At 44.9% G+C, this 17273-nt stretch overlaps 1 protein-coding gene across 1 annotated transcript in view; it reads right to left on the minus strand.

Moving 5' to 3' along the window:
* adcy7 (adenylate cyclase 7) overlaps nt 1-17273 on the minus strand; it is a 165141-nt gene that overhangs the window by 52824 nt on the left and 95044 nt on the right. The window contains exons 9-10 of the mRNA XM_078544302.1: nt 17111-17269; nt 14754-14886 (exon numbers count right to left, since the gene is read on the minus strand). Coding sequence (XP_078400428.1) covers nt 14754-14886; nt 17111-17269 — 292 coding nt within the window. The remainder of the gene's footprint in view (nt 1-14753; nt 14887-17110; nt 17270-17273) is intronic.

The raw sequence follows: 17273 nt of genomic DNA on the forward strand, positions 1-17273 counted from the left end.
TGCATTTTTAGATAAATTAGGGTAGTTTGAATTGCAAAGAGATGGTAGGATGTTACACCTAGCCAGAAGAAGCTAAGCCAAACAGTGTTTATTTTTCTCAAAGGCTACTGGTAATATGAACACTGAAAAGATTTATGTTATGAGAAAGGTAAAGGTCCAAGGACATATTGAAACAATGGAATTTGCATTAAAATGGGAAAAACATATACAAGGGAGATGAGGCTATGTGTAAGAGGAGAAGGTATTCTAAGATCTAACAAGTGTGAAAAGCCTCCAGCCTCTGTGCATCAAGTTGCTGTCTACAGGAACCGAAGCTGAGAAAACTCACTTTGAATTCTCCAATCCAGGGCATTGTGTTGCTTTGCCTGGGTCTGTTTAAATCAATTTATTTTTGCTGTTGCCTTAACGGAGGTGTAACTGGGAGCCAGATTAATTAGGGGTTTTAGCAGTTATTATAGTAGTAATTTGTAGGCCTATGTCTGTGCTTGAAATCTTTTCTTTTGTTAATAAATGTTTAATTTAATTTTCTAAAATCTCTGAAGTCGTGGTAGTCTTATTACTTTTGAATTCAGGGCATGCATCTCGAAATAAAATACAAATTGCAAAACAGTTGTGAACGCAGAATCAACTTTCCCTCGTAGATTTGATCCGCCTGGCACACATCATCTGTCACATCGTAACACACTACAGTTCCAATATAAATGTAACCTTAACTGTTTGTTTTGCTGTTACTACTCTTTTAAATCCACAGTTACAATTGTGATTAATTTTACTGCCTAAATTTATAAATCAGTTCACATTTTAAATCAGCATAGTATCAATTACTGCACTCGTTTCAGCCACTCCTATTTGCTTTTTTTCATAATTGAATTTTATTTCCCCAGTGTTAATGTTTAGCCACCATTACAATTTATTTTTGTTTATTGATTGCACCAACTGCTGTACGCTTTCCACCAACACTACAATTGAATGCTGTTCGCCAACTGTAAACATAACCTCAAAAATAGACCTGGTTTTGAATAGGCTCCAGCTACAAATTAAGTTCTAGTCACAATGGTACTGGCACAATACATGCTCCTATTTTTAGTACTACAAATACTTGTAATAAATTGATTTTGTGTATTTTGGACTTACTGAGGTAATTGATATTGCTGCTACAGAATGGAACACTTTCCTTGTCAGACATTCCCAGATCATATATGGCATCAAGAGATGCAGACTAAAGCTCCCTTTATATTGTAAAACAGCATCCCTCAGCCCTAAGCTTACAAAAGCAACACCTTATTTCATCACTGTGGCATTTCATTTTTCACTATTCCTCATATTAGCTATCATTTTGTGACACCTCAAAACACGATTGCCAAATTAGGATCAGAAAGTAGATGTGCACTGTTCAAATTCACTTTACACAGGACACTTATGGCTAACAGACAGGTGAGACTAACCAGCTCAAGCTGGGATTTGAACTCAAGGCCCAGAGGTGAAAGGCCAATGTTTAATCTACATCAACCAGCCCTCATTCCACCCTACTACAAGTACTTTCTAATTTATATATGTTACAACTTACCCAAAGTACACCAAGCTCTTAAAACAAGCTATGCAGGAGAACACGGGATAAAATTTTAGGAAGTGTTTAATCAAAGCACTGTGGTACATCAAACAATGGTGTTCTGTAGAAACATGTCACTTTAACAACAATTGTCTATTTTTCTACTCTATGGGCAGAGTTTTCTGCCTGTCGGGCGAGCCGTTTGGGAGCGGGCACAGGCGCGAGGCCGATCACCGCCCGTGATCAGCTCCATGCCGCCATTTTACAAGGGCAAGTCAATTAAGGCCCGCCCAGTGTGAATCACAGCTCCCAAGGACAGCAGGAGGGGGCGAGCAGCAGTAGGACTGCAATGACTGCTGGGTCCAATGGCAATCCGGTGGCCTGCTTAAAGAGCACGCAGGCAGCCTTCCAAAAGCTGTCAACCATGGCCAGCAGAAGTGCTCCCAAGAGCGCTGCTGGTGAGCAGGCCAGACAGGAGGGGTTTTAGCAGTTATTATAGTAGCAATTTGTAGACCTATGTATGTGCTTGAAATTTTTTCTTTTGTTAATAAATGTTTAATTTAATTTTCTAAAATCTCTGAAGTTGTGGTACTCTTATTACTTCTGAATTCAGGGCATGCATCTCGAAATAAAATACAAATTGCAAAACAGTTGTGAACGCAGAATCAAGTTTCCCTCATAGATTTGATCCGCCTGGCACAGATCATGACACACTACAGTTCCAATATAAATGTAACCTTAACTGTTTGTTTTTCTGTTCCTACTCTTTTTGGCGGGGCACTGTGCCCCTTACTTCTCAGATGACTGCCTTGCTGCCCTCCTCGAGGAGGTGGCAACACTGGTTCCCGCCCCCCCCCCCCCCCCCCCCCACCCCCCACCCCCCACCCCCCACTGGCTAACTCTGAATGTAATTACTCCATTGAATCCTTCACGGCATGTGGCCTTCACTGGGTGAGCCAGCATTTATTGCCCATGCCTAGTTCGCCCTGAGAGGTTTGTGCTGAGCTGGGTTCTGTATCCGCTGCATGTGGTAGACTTACACCAACAGTCATGTTTTGGAAGCGACTTCAACGATCTGCACCTAGGCGCAGTGCTAGAACGTCGAAACATTTCAAAGTCAGGCTAATGACTGACTGGGAGGGGAACTTCCAGATGGCAGGGCACCCATCCATGTGCTGCCCTTGGCGTTCTACGTGGTTGTGCTTCCTTTCTTTGCTTTGGAGGGTCATACAGTAAGGGTGGCAAATGTGATGGAGGCAGCATCTGGGCAACGGGGTCAGCCCTGGCTGCTTGGTGTGAGTGTGCGGCAGCTACAGGGTCACAATTCACTGGAGCCCTGCAATGTTTCACTCAGGTGAGGGTGGCAGGGATGCAGTAGCAATCCAGGTACAGAGTGGACTCATCAATCCTCCTCTCTCCTTTTCAAGAGAAGACTGCACACAATAACTCAGGGCGGATACGGACTGGAGGAGGCCAGGCACAGTTGGCGATTATAACCAGATATGAGCAGGAGGCTCTGGAGCTGGAGAGGTGCCATGCGCCCAGGTCCAGTGAGGCTGGGGTGCCAGGGGGAGGTAGGAGTGCCGTGCACGGAGGTCACCATGTCTGTCCTTGCAGCCATTCCACTGTTGACTGTTTAGTGAATTAAGCTTCCCGTTGATTATGGAGCTGATCCGGGGGCCAGGCATGTATATTGACATCATCTCCACTTGCACTAATCAAATGTCCTTGTTCTTCCTTTCAGCATCACCGGAGCAGGGCCTGGAGGAGGAGGCAGACGGACCGCCACTAACACCTGAGGGCCCAGAAGAATTACAAGCACCAGTGTCACACCATCTCAGCCAGGCAGGCACCAGCGCAGACACTAGCATCTCGGTGGGAATTAGATCGTCGGCTAGTGTCCCAGGGCACAGCGGTGAGGGCACTTCACACTCGCTTGAGGTGCAGGCGGAAACAGAGTGCCCATGGCGCCGGCAGTTGGAGGACTGCAGGGGACCAGGCACAGGCTCAGTCGGTGGCTGATGATGGGCCTCTGAAGTCGTCCCTGAGGCAGCAGAAGCTGGAAGTCCAGCAGGGTCTGTGGGAGGATCTGGTGGAGATACACGAGGCTGTGCGTAGCATGGTCTCCGTGACGGAAGAGGCCATGTGGACCATCAGCAATGCATTGACCCTCATGGCTGAGCACAATGCTTCGTCCATGGAGAGAGTGGCGACTTTCATGCAGAAGCTCCTCCAGGAGAACAATCAGGGTTTCCTGGGGTTGCGCTCGGACCTGCAAGCCCTCACAGCGGCATTGGCCTCAGCTGGATTAGGCACTCAGTATCCCAACTCAGTGTCCATCATCAATGGTGAGCAGGGAGGTCTGAAGCGACCTCACGTCGGCGTACGAGCCGCCTGTCATCTCTGCGGGTACCTCTCAGGGCACTCCGGATGAGGGCAGCAGCTCCTCCGCCCCTCCCCCAGTGACCGTGGGATCTGATGAGGCTTCGGCGACTGGGGAGATGCCAGCCATGGTACTGGCCACCTCCCTCCCAAATGGGGTCATCTCAGGCGCTAAGGGCCAAAGGACACCCGCCAAGGTCATCAAGGCCAACAGGATAGCACAGTGAGCAGGCTGCCTCCAATGCAAGTGCCAGCAAGTGGGGAGCACCTAGATGTAGCACCCGAAAAAGTAAATGTAAGGCATCTTAGGCACACCACGGGCTTCTCACTGGTGGTTTTATGTTGCCACGCTATTAGTTGATTATAATTTGGTGTGCAGCTCAACACCTTTGAACTAAGTTTATTTTCTGTTTTATTTTTTACACTCATTAAATGCTTTATTTGTGAACAAGGTTCAGGGTGATTCCTTACTTCTGCAGGTGGACGGAACCCATAATGTTATGAGTGACTTGTTTGTCATTGAAGCTTTATTGACAAGACACATAGTTAATGTTCCTATCCAGGCAGATGTTGCTCCCAGGAATCGAGTATGGAGCCTGCAGCCCTGTCATGTGTTGAGGTCCATCTGTGGTGGGCTAGCCGAAGGGTCCATTGGAATAAAGATTCCCGGGTGTCCCTGCCTCCCTGGAAGTTGCCCCAGTCGGCGTCTATCCCCTCAGCATTCTTCTGAGCGTACTCATCCTCGGACTCACTACTGGACTCATCATGTGCAGCCAGAGCATCTGCGTCTACATCTTCTTCCTCCACTGCGTCCCCCTTCCCAGCGCCAGATTGTGGAGAGCGCAGCATGCAACCACTATCAGCGACACACGATCTGGGGGGTACTGGAGTGCGCCCCCTGAACATTCCAGGTATCAGAAGTGCATCTTGAGAAGACCGATGGTTCTCTCTACCATAGCCCTTATGGAGGCGTGGCTCCTATTGTACCGCTGCTCAGCTTCTGTTCTTGGATGGCGGAGAGGCATCATGAGCCACCTTTTGAGGGGATAGCCCTTGTCACACAGCAGCCACCATCAAGCCGGGCTGGAGCACTGAAGAGCCCTGGCACCTGGCAATGTCTGAGGATGTAGGCATCATTGGAGCTGCCTGGGTACCTTGCACAGACTTGTAGAATCAGCATCCTGTGATCACACAATACCTGCACGTTCATGGAGTGGAAGCAATTCCTGTTGACAAAGGCACCGGGCTCACCTGCTGGCGCCTTGATGGCCACATGTGTGCAGTCGATTGCACCCTGAATGTGGGGGAACCCACCGATCGCTGTGAAGCCTCTGGCTCGCTCAGCCTGGCTGGCCTCGTCCCAGCGATAGAGAATGAAAGTCACTGCACACATGAACAGAGCTTCTGTCACCTGCTTGACACAAGTGTGGACAGCTGACCGGGAGACTCTGCAAAGGTCACCCACCGACCCCTGGAAGGAGCCGGAGGCATAAAACTTGAGGGCAGCCGTGACCTTCAACGCCACTGGCATGGAGTGTCCACCCACACAGTTGATGCAGATCTCAGATCCTATCATCTGACAGATAGAAGTCACTGTCTCCCTTGAGAGACGGAGCCTCCTTCGGCACTGCACCTCTGACATATTGAGGTAGCTGCTTCGCCACCTGTTTACCCTGGCAGCAGGATAGTGGCATCTTCTGCGGCCCCTTCCACCTTGGACTTCCTGTTGGCCCTGCAACCCTTATGCCTGCGCCTGTCCTCCCAAAGGTGGCTCCCCTGGAGGCTGAATATGGACTCCTGGGTTTCTCCCCCTTCTGGCCCCACCTTCCTCCTGAGAGGAGATGCCTCCAGTGGAGAGCACAACTCCCATTCCCAGGGTAAGGGAAGGCTTCCTGAAACCAGCAAGGCCCCAAGAATGTTGTTTACTCCAAAGTCCTAACCTGAAGCCTGTTATTCCTGTCCAACCAGCTGTGAAGAGATTTGAAGTTGTTCTGTTCACACAGGTGAGTAGGAGTAAATTTAAATATTAAATGTCTACCAAAGTCCACTCGTGAGCCCACTCGTCCCTCTTATCCCGCTGGTGGATGAAGTTTTTAAAAATGAGGCCTACCCGCCTGCCCGTTGCGCCTGTGCGACAATCTGAAGATTGCACGGGCTCTGAAAAATCACCGCCTATTAATGACTCAAGGGCCTTAACGCACGCCCGACGTCAGCACGTGTCATTTTACACGTCTTCGTGTTGGGTCTGCTCTGCACGCCGATGTAAAAATCCTGGTCTATATTTTAGAATGGACAATATGGAAAGCAGACATTGTACTGAACAGTTGCCATTCACCATTTAGGGAGGGCGCTGCTGCTTCCAGCTTCTTCCAACAGTTATGGTTTAGAGCTCTCACGTGTGTTACATCCTTTAAGGAGAACTTTTATGTTCATCGTTTCATCTTGGTCTGGGTCTGCCCTTGGTCTCTTCCATGTTGGTGGCTTGTGGTGAGATTCAGGGTGGCAAATAAGGTCTTCATACGGACATACGAATTAGGAGCTGGAGTAGGCCATTCAGCCCTTCAAGCCTGCTCCACCATTCAATAAGATCAGTGCTGATCTGATTGTGGCCTCAACTCTACATTCCACCTACCCCAAGTAACCTAAGAAGCCCTTATTTATCAAAAATCTATCTCTGACTTAAAAATATACATTGACCCTGCCTCCACCGCTCTCTGGGGAAGAGAGTTCCTCTGAGAGGAAAATTTTTTTCTCATCTCCAACTTAATTGGGAGACCCTTTATTTTTAACCTATGTCCGCTAGTTCTAGTTGTTTCCACAAGGGGAAACATCCATTTAGCATCCACCCTGTCAAGTCCCCTCAGGATCTTATATGTTTCAATAAGATCACTTCTCATTCTTCTAAACTCAAACGGATAGAGGCCCAGCCTGTCCAACCTTTCTTTATAAGATAAACCCCCCACCCATCCCAGGGATCAGTCGAGTGAACCTTCTCTGAACTGCTTCTAATGTATATATATCCTTTCTTAAATAAGAAGACCAAAACTGTACACATTACTCCAGATGTGTTCTCATCAATGCCCTGTAAAACTGTAGCAAAACATCCATATTCCATTCCCTTGCAATAAACAACAACATTCCATTTGCCTTCCAAATCACTTACAGTACCTGCACACTAACTTCTCCTGATTCATTTACCAGGACACCCAGATCCGTCTGTGCCTCAATAGTTCTCTAATCTCTCTCCATTTAAATAACATGCTGCTTTTCTATTCTTTCTGCCAAAATGGACAAGTTCACATCTTCCCACATTATACTCCATCTGCCAAATTTTTGCCCACTCACTTAACCTATCAATTTCCCTTTGCAACTCACTTTTCTACCCATTTTTGTGTCATCAGCAAATTTAACAGCCATACATTCGGCCCCTTCATCCAAGTCATTGGAATAAATTGTAAATAGTTGAGGCCCCAGCACTGTTCCCTGAGGCACTTGACTCATCACATCTTGCCAACCTGAAAATTACTCATTTATGCCTACTTTCTGTTTCCTGTTAGCTAACTAATCCTCTATCCATGTTAATATGCCAACCCCTACGCCATGAACTCTTATCTTGCACATAATTTGATGTGGCACCTTGTCAAATGCCTTCTTGAAATCTAAGAACAGCACATCCACAGGTCCCCCTTTATCCACATTGCTTGCTATTTCCTCAAAGAATTCCAATAAATTAGACAAACGTGATTTCCTTTTCACAACACCATGTTGACTCTGCCTGATTGCAATAAGATTTCCCAAGTGCCCCACTATAAACTGCTTAATAACAGATATCAGCAATTTCCCTACGACAGATGTTAAGTTACAAGCTGGCCTGTAGTTTCCTGCTTTCTGTCTCCCTACTTGCTTGAATAGGACTGTTCGCACCAGAGGAATTGGTAACAATCAACAAACTAGGACAACAGTGATTGATTAGTCAGCTGCATACAGTATCATTTGAGATTTTCTTACCCTTTCCCCTCACTGGCTCACAAACCTTGGGCTGAGTTAACTTATACATCAATCATAGTTGCTGCGACAGTGCTATTGAATTTAACCACTCAACAAATTTCCAAGCTTTTGAATGAGGAACAAAACTACAGAGAGAAAACTACTAGAGGGGAGGCGATAGCATAATAGTATTGTCGCCGGAGTAGTAATCCAGAGACGCAGGGTAAAGCACTGGGGACCTGGATTTGAATCCCGCCATGGCAGATGGTGGAATTTTAAGTCTAATGACGAAATCATTGTCCATTGTTCTGAAAACCCATCTGGTTCCCTAATTCCGTTTAGGGAAGAAAATCTCCTACATGTGACTCCAGACCCACAGCAATGTGCTTGACTCTTAAATGCCCTCTGAAATGGCCCAGCAAGCCACTCAGTTGTATCAAAAAAGGAATAAAAAGAATGGACCTCGGCACAGCAAACTCAGCCCGGTCAACCTTGCAAAGTCCTCCTTACTAACATTTGGGGACTAGTGCCAAAATTGGGAGAGCTCTAAAGTTGTGCAAAGAGTCATCAACAGTGCTATCAAGCAACAGCCTGACATAGTCCTACTCAATGAACCATAATAATTTTCCAGACACCACCATCACCATCCCTGGGTATGCAGAGGTGGTGGCACAGTGGTATACAGCTGGGAGGGAGTTGCCCTAGGAATCCTCAACAGCAACTCCGGACCCCATGAAGTCTCATGGCATCAGGGCCAACATGGGCAAGGAAATCTCCTGCTAATTACCACGTACCGCCCTTCCTCAGCTGATGAATCAATGCTCCTCCATGTTGAACACCACCTGGAGGAAGCACTGAGGGTTGCAAGGGCGCAGAATGTATTCTGGGTGGGAGACTTCAATGTGGCACCACTACTGATCAAGCTGGCTGAGTCCATCGCTGCTAGACTGGGTCTGCGGCAGGTGTTGAGGGAACCAACAAGAAGCAAAAACATACTTGATCTCATCCTCACCAACCTGCCTGCCACGGATGCATCTGTCCATGACAGTATCGGTAGGGGTGACCATCGCACAGTCATTGTGGAGACAAACCTTGAGATTCACACTGAGGATATCCTTCATTGTGTTGTGTGGCACTACCACTGGGCTAAATGGGAGAGATTTTGAACAGGTCTAGCGACTCAAGACTGGGCATCCATGAGGCACTGTGGGCCATCAGCAGCAGAAGAATTGTACTTGAACACAATCTGTAACCTCATGGCCCAGCATATCCCCCACTCTACCATTACCATCAAGCCAGGGGATCAACCATGGTTCAATGAAGAGTTCAGCAGGGCATGCCAGGAGCAGCACCAGGCATACCTAAAAATGAGGCGTCAACCTGGTGAAGCTATAACATAGGACAGAGCTAAGCGATCCCATAACCAACAGATCAGATGTAAGCTCTGTAGTTCTGTCACATCCAGTCATGAATGGTGATGGACAATTAAACAACTCACTGGAGGAGGAGGCTTCACAAATATCCCCATCCTCAATGATGGAGGAGCCCAGCACATCAGTGCAAAAGGTAAGGCTGAAGCATTTGCTAAAATCTTCAGCCAGAAGTGCCGAGGGGATCATCCATCTCGGCCTCCTCCGGGGGTCCCCAGCATCACAGATGCCAGTCTTCAGCCAATTCAATTCACTCCACGTGATATCAAGAAACGGCTGAAGACACTGGATAGTGCAAAGGCTATGGGCCCTGACAATATTCTGGCAATAGCACTGAAGGCTTGTGCTCCAGAACTTGCCGCGCCCCTAGCTAAGCTGTTCCAGTACAGCTATAACACGGGCACCTATCTGGCTCTGTGGGAAATTGCCCAGGTATGTCCTGTACACAAAAAGCAGGACAAATCCAATCCAACCAATTACCATCCCATCAGTCTACTCTTGATCATCAGTGAAGTAATGGAAGAGGTCATCAACAGTGCTATCAAGCAGCACTTGCTTAGCAATAACCTGCTCACTGATGTCCAGTTTGGGTTCCGCCAGGGCCACTCAGCTCCTGACCTCATTACAGCCTTGGTTCAAACATGGACCAAAGAGCTGAACTCCAGAGGTGAGGTAAGAATGACTAGCCTTGACATCAAGGCCGCATTTGACAACAGTGTGGCATCAAGGAGCCCTAGCAAAACTGGAGTCAATGGGAATAAGGGGGTAAATTCTCCGCTGGTTGGAGTCATACCTAGCACAAAGGAAGATGGTTGTGGTTGTTAGAGGTCAATCATCTCAGCTCCAGGACATCACTGCATGAGTTCCTCAGGGTAGTGTCCTAAGCCCAACTATCTTCAGCTGCTTCATCAATGACCTTCCTTCCATCTTAAGGTCAGAAGTGGGGATGTTCGCTGATGATTGCACAATATTTAGCACTTTGAGACTCCTCAGGTACTGAAGCAGTCCATGACCAAATGCAGCAAGACCTGGACAATATCCAGGTTTGGGCTGACAAGTGACATGTAACATTCACGCCACACAAGTGCAAGGCAATGACCATCTCCAACAAGAGAGAATCTAACCATCGCCCTTGACGTTCAATGGTATTACCATCATTAATCCCCCACTTTCAACATCCTGGGGGGTTACCATTGACCAGAAACTGAACTGGACTAGCCATATAAATATTGTGGCTACAAGAGCAGGTCAGAGGCTAGGAATCCTGTGACAAGTAACTCACCTCCTAACTCCCCAAAGCCTGTCCACCATCTGCAAGGCACAAGTCAGGGGTGTGATGGAATACTCCCCACTTGCCTGGATGAATGCAGCTCCCACAACACTCAAGTAGCTTGACACCATCCAGGACAAAGCAGCCCACTCGATTGGCACCGCATCCACAAACATTCACTCCCTCCACCACTGATTCACCGTAGCAGCAGTGTGTACCATTACATGATGCACTGCAGGAATTCACCAGCAGCACCTTCCAAACCCACAACCACTATCATCTAGAAGGACAAGGGCAGCAGACAAATGGGAACACCACCACATGGAGGTCACCCTCCAAGTCACTCACCATCCTGACTTGGAAATATATCGCCGTTCCTTCACTATCACTGGCTCAAAATCCTGGAACTCCCTTCCTAACAGCACTGTGGGTGTACCTACACAACATGGGCTGCACCAGTTCAAGAAGGCAGCTCACCATCACCTTCTCAAGGGCAACTAAGGATGGGCAATAAATGCTGCCCCTGTCAGCGAAGCCCATATCCCGTGAATGAAAAAATAAATAAATAAATAAATAAAATTGGGAGGAAAATTCATTCCCAGTTGCCTTTGCTTACCTTCTACTGGCTGGCTACATAAATCTTTCATTTATTTCTGCTAAACTCAAGGCACTTCTTGTGAGGGATATTTTTATTTTAAAAATTCCTGAGGTAGGGGTGAATTAATAAAACTACTTATACAAATATTTAATCAAAAGGCCATTTTATAAAGAATTGTACTCAGGAAATTCAAACATGCATTTATTTTCATTTCCACACCAAAAGTAATTTTCAAGAAGTCCAAACGAAAGCATTTTGGGACACGGATTCAACAAATTCATTTTCAACTGTTGGCAGCCAAGTAGCCACAAGGTAGCTAGTCTAATTCTCTGAATAATGTTTGTCTGCTCAGTATCTAACCAAGACTCCCATGAGCTGTACAGTTATTGCAAAATCTGTGGAGAAAAGAACATCCCACACACACTGCTCCCTCGCTTGATAAAAGTACAGTGCAATCCCTAAAACGGAATCCAGTCTTCATCACCATTCACAGCTCTAACTGCATCTTAAATAAACACATTATCTGTCACTCCTCCTTTTTCTGCACTGGTATTGCTGGATGCAAACAATTTGCACATTCCTTCTAGTTGATACAAGATAAAAATTTAAACTGCAACATGCAAGCCAAATAATTCTTCCAAAGTTACAAATTCCAAAAGTTACTGGTTAAACTGGAATCAATGGCAAAAAGCATGAAATAGGTCTGAAGCTAGCAAACATGCTTTCGCTATGCTTTACCAATCAGCTTCAATGTATAAGTGAAGTTACAACCCCAAACACAACTTTGGGAGAGATGTAGAGAACAGACTTACCATTCAGAGAGTGCACCGTGAGTATTTCTAAATTCAAAGTTTGAATATTGAAGACACACTGCGGACCAAAGGGACTTCCTGGACTGTTGAAAGTTGTATACACTTCTCCCTCCACTACATGGTCAGGTATCAGCTGCATATCAACTACCTCAGAGCTCATACACCTCATCAGATCAAATACTTGAGGCAGGTTTTTCATGCCTCCATGCATGTCAAAGCGGAGGTGGGGGGGAGGAAGGAGGTTAGGATTTAAAAATTGTGGGCAGACCCCGTTCTGGGATTCCTGACTTTATTGGGATTATTATGGCCCCAGGATAAGGGTGTGGGTAGTGAGCCCGCACAAAGCAATCCTGCCCTTGCCTACTCCTTTAAGCAGGTGGGTATTTTAGACCTCCTATAATTTCCATGGGGACGGGCCTGTTTTATTAGGAAACGTGATTCAAGGCACCTCAGGGGAGACGTGAACAACAGGGGAAGCCTAGTTTGGAGTCAGGAACCTTTGGGCAGGTAAGTTCAAAAGGTGCTGATAACATCACAAACAATAAAGTAATGCTGCATAAGTTATATATGTTTTTAATATAATGATTAATGATAGGTAAGTGACAATTAAATTGACCAGCATTGTGAAAGTGCTCAGGTGCAGTAGAGTACTTTACGCAGTGGAAAAAGTGCTCTTCTGTATTCAAGAGTATTAAAATTCAGACTTTAACATAGCCATTTCTCCCATGATTTAATATTTTCTTTGATAGACAGTCCAATCATCTGTTCACCTTTTGAATCAGTGAAGCAGATGGCCATTTCATATTCAGCTCTAGAGCCTTTGTTGATATAGCTGTGCTTCGGAATCCCATTATAATTGCTTGGCTGAGCTCCAAGCCCCACAAATGGATTTAGCTCACCAGGGATTGTTGATACAGCTGCCAAGGGAACTGGGAGCTTTGTTTTGATTGAGAGTTTTATGAACAGTTAATAGGCTTGAACTTTTTTGAAGAAGTTTTTAAATGGCTGTTTGTTTATTTTAAAATAAAATAGGAAGGTTAACTTTTTTTCAAGTGGAGTTTGAATGGCTGTGTGGCTGGATGATAGCTTTATGAACTCTTAAGAATAGTAATGATTTTTCAAAGAGTTTTGAATGGCTGTTTCCTTATTTTGACAGCTTCATGACCATCTCAAATACTTTTCAATGATATTTCAAGGCTTACAAGTTCTGTCCACAGTGGATGCTGACTGAGTGTGCATGGTTTGGAGGTGGCGGGGGGGGGGGGGGGGGGGGCGGTGGTATGGAGGGATTGGGGAATTTGAAGGGGACATGGGGTATGGAGGTGGCAAGGGAAGGTGGGTGATGGGTGACTGGGGGCTGAAAGGGGTGGGGGCTAGGGTACCTAACATTCGATGCAGAACTGGGCCAATGTCCCAGTGAATGGAGGCGGGTGTTCTAACCTGCCTGCATTGTCATCCGCCCGCCTCAGGCTTGCTTCAGGAGGCAGCAGCCCCAACTCGATGAAAATAGCATCGATGGGTAGCTGGGGCAGGAGGCAGGGTCGCGACATCAGGAAATGGCCCAAATTGCGATTCCCACCTCAAAGATAAAAATCCGGGCCTTGATGTTTATCTAACTCCTCTCTGCACCCAGCATTCAGGGATATGACATATGCCAACCAGTATCAGAATCTGAAATCACAATCAAATTCAAGAGCACCAACATCTCTAGAGTACTTTTGTGACCCCCAATCTAGTCATTATCAAAGCTTCATCACAATGGGACGGGTGTCTTCCACTGATAACTCCCAGTTTAATTTCAGTGGAAACTTCATTTACATAGCTGGATTTCCAGCAACATTACAGCAAGACAGCAGGAGAGGTCCAAAGAAAATTCAACCCCTAACAGTATTACTTATCACATTAATGCTACTGAAATGTTGAGCGACTGTCATATTATAAAATATATAATCCAATGATTCCGCAGGTTTACAAAAGCAAAATACGGTGGATGCTGGAGATCTGAAATAAAAACAGAAAGTGCTAGAAAAACTTAGCAGTTCTGGCAGTTGTGGAGAGAGAAGCAGAGTTAATGTTTTGAGTCCAATATGATTCTTCTTCAATCCCAATGCTGCCAGGCCTGCTGAGCTTTTCTGGCACTTTCTGTTTTTACTCCACAGATTTAGCTGTGAGTAAAAGAGGGATAAAGATCAGGAAACTCCCAAGTTTAACTCCTGGTACCTGGAAAAAAAATTAGATCATGGGATCCTGTACCAGATATGACCCTCGAGGCTGAAAAACTACATTTCTGATCAAACAAAGGAAAAATGGTCTGACTGAGTCATCACATGGAAATTGTAGTGATCTAGATGGGCTAAATGGGATATTCCTATTCTTATATTTAAGCTGACTCAGTACTGTCTACATAAAAGCAAAGCAAAAATATGTTAATTGAATTAGACACCTTCACATGCCACAAGATTAAATAGAGCTAGAAACCAATTACAGTCTTAATTCTCTGGTAGGCAGGAGATGATTGGGTCCAGAAAATGTCACTTGTAAATATTCAAAATAGTCCATAATATCTTCACTTTTCATTACTGACATATTTTCACATAATTCAATATGTTCCAATCTCAAAGACTGTATAAAACACTGCATTATTTGACAACAGGTGAACTCCATACATCATTGACCTGGGATTATTGAAGCAAAGTAAATAATTGAAATAGTGTTAAATACGTACCCTTGGATCAATAACCAAATATGTTTTCAGCTTCAGCTCACTGAGGTAGGCATTTCTTTGGTATCCATTTCCTTCTTCAACATCATACGCTTTATGCAAATGATTCAGTGTCGCGTCTGTGATATGCACACGACTAAACAAAAATAATACAAAATACAATCAATGAACCTACTTTCCCTTCAAAGCACTTAAATTCTGGTTGCTGGTTGCAAAGAAATTAACTAAATTACATATGGGTTCAGACAAGTCATAAATACAAAATACCCATCATGAAGCAGTGGTTTATGAACAAAAATGTGTGCTGTAACTGTCATATTTCACCCTGCCTATGGTGCTCATGAATTAAGCAACAATTGTATTTGATACTTTCTGCAAACCACCAGTTCTGAATGTGTTTCTATTTGTACTGTACATGAACATGTTAATTTCCGAAACCTATTTTCATATTTGAGGAAAATTACAAACTCAAATCTCATTCTAAGTATTGGAATTCCTTTCAAAATGATTTTGAAGATAATGCACAAACCATAAACATTTGAAATTGAGCCGATGATCATTCATGGGCCGTGACCAGCATTTATTGCCCATCAGAAGTTGGTGGTGAGCTGCCTTCATAGATTGGGGCAGTGCAAGTGGTGAAGGTACTCCCACAATGCTACTAGAGAGGGAGTTTTGACCCAGTGATGAAGAAGGAACAGTGATATGTTTCCAAGTCAACGTGGTGTGAGACCTGAAGATGGTAAAGTTCCTCTACACCTGCTCCCCTTGCCCTTCAAGGTTATAGAGGTTGTGAGTTTGGGAAGTGCTATCAAAGAAGCCGCAGTACATCTTGTGGCTAGCACACACTGCAGCCACAGTGTGCTGGGGGTGGAGGGATTGAATGCTTAAGGTGTTGGGTTGGGTGTCAGTTAAGCAACCTGCTTTGTCCTGGATGTTGTCAAGCTTCGTGAGTGTTATTGGAGTTGCTCATCCAGGCAAGTGGAGTATATTCCATCACGCTCCTGACCTGTAACTTGTGGATGGTGGAAAGGCTTTGGGGAATCAGGAGGTGAGTCACCCAGTGCAGAATATCCAACTTCTAGCCTGCTGTTGTGGCCACAGTATTTATTTATCTAGGATGTCATTTATTTCATTGTCAATTTAATACAAATGTTAATGAGACTATAAAGCATGTTTCCCACTTAATATTCATATCTATATTTTCATTAAAATTAGTGACAGCAACAAGTATATCTCCTTGGCATCCTATTTGATCTTGGGCTGTGCTTCTGGCCCCATATCCTCTCCGTCACAAAGACCAGCTACTTACATCTTTATAACTCTTCTGATAAGTCTTGTCGCTTTGGGGAACATACTGTATTTTCTTTTTGTGAAATGTCTCTTTAATTCCAAATTAAAGCTGAAGGGTATTCTGAAAAGGTGTAATTGGACTTCCTAGCAAGCAGTTTAATTCTAAAATTTGCACATATGATATGAGATTGCTATGGGAATGAAAGCAAAGGTAAATAGAAAGCTAATTAGAAATCAAATTATTGCTAGTCTTAGTCTTAGTTCAAAACAGATGCTGATTTTAAAAAAAGTAGGAAGAAGACTTTGAGGATAGTGCAGGGACTTCGTTACTGTGTATTATACAATTGGAAAAGACAGAGAGCTGAATACAGAGAAAGCAAGGATTGGACAAGAGACCCATTGCTGCTGTTTCAGAGCCAACCATACCGTTTAAAGAGATTGGAGAAGGGAGTATCTAAGGATTCTGTGCCATCAAGACTATCATGAACCTAGCTAAGGAGGTTCTGCAGGGGTGTGCTGTTTAGGTGTCAACTGTACCCATGAATTTTGGATGGAGCTCAGCTGCTGGTCAAAGTGACTCAAGGACCAAATTTATTGAGCGGGACGTGAGAGATCCTACATACTGGAGGCCAAGTTGGAAAGGTTGTGAGATGCCACAATTGTGTGGGAAGTGATGCGAGTGCTTGTAACTACCTGAGGTATATCTTTTTAGAATCGGCTATTTAAAGTGAAATTTACCTTTTTGTTTGAAATATCTTTCGCCTGCCAATTAAGTTTGAATTATGTTGATTTCAGTTGGTTTGTCACAGTAAAAGTTTTAAAAATTGAAATCTTGTTCACCGGTTTTCTTTCCATTGGCAGCATGAGGGATTCCTTTCTTTTAAAAGGCTATTAGTCTCTATGGGGATCATAACGCTCTGCCCTGATCAGTTACATCCCACCCCATAGGACTCTCAGCCACATGGAAAATTAAAATCACTTCCAGCTACCTGACAAATTAAACAAACAATACTTTTGTAGAAACTGTGGCTTGTGTCAGGGGCCATTTACAGCAAAAAAAATCTTACCCAGGCACGCCTCCAGATTCCATGTGATTGGCTAAGGTAACATCATGTGACCAAACATCATACTGCCATTTCCGAAGTCCAATTACACCACATAGTACGTTACCAGAATGAACGCCAACTCGCATACTGATGTCTACTCCTGTTGCATCCCGAACTTGCCTGT

This window comes from Cetorhinus maximus, chromosome 6 (genome assembly GCF_964194155.1).
Source record: "Cetorhinus maximus chromosome 6, sCetMax3.hap1.1, whole genome shotgun sequence".
Taxonomy (NCBI): domain Eukaryota; kingdom Metazoa; phylum Chordata; class Chondrichthyes; order Lamniformes; family Cetorhinidae; genus Cetorhinus; species Cetorhinus maximus.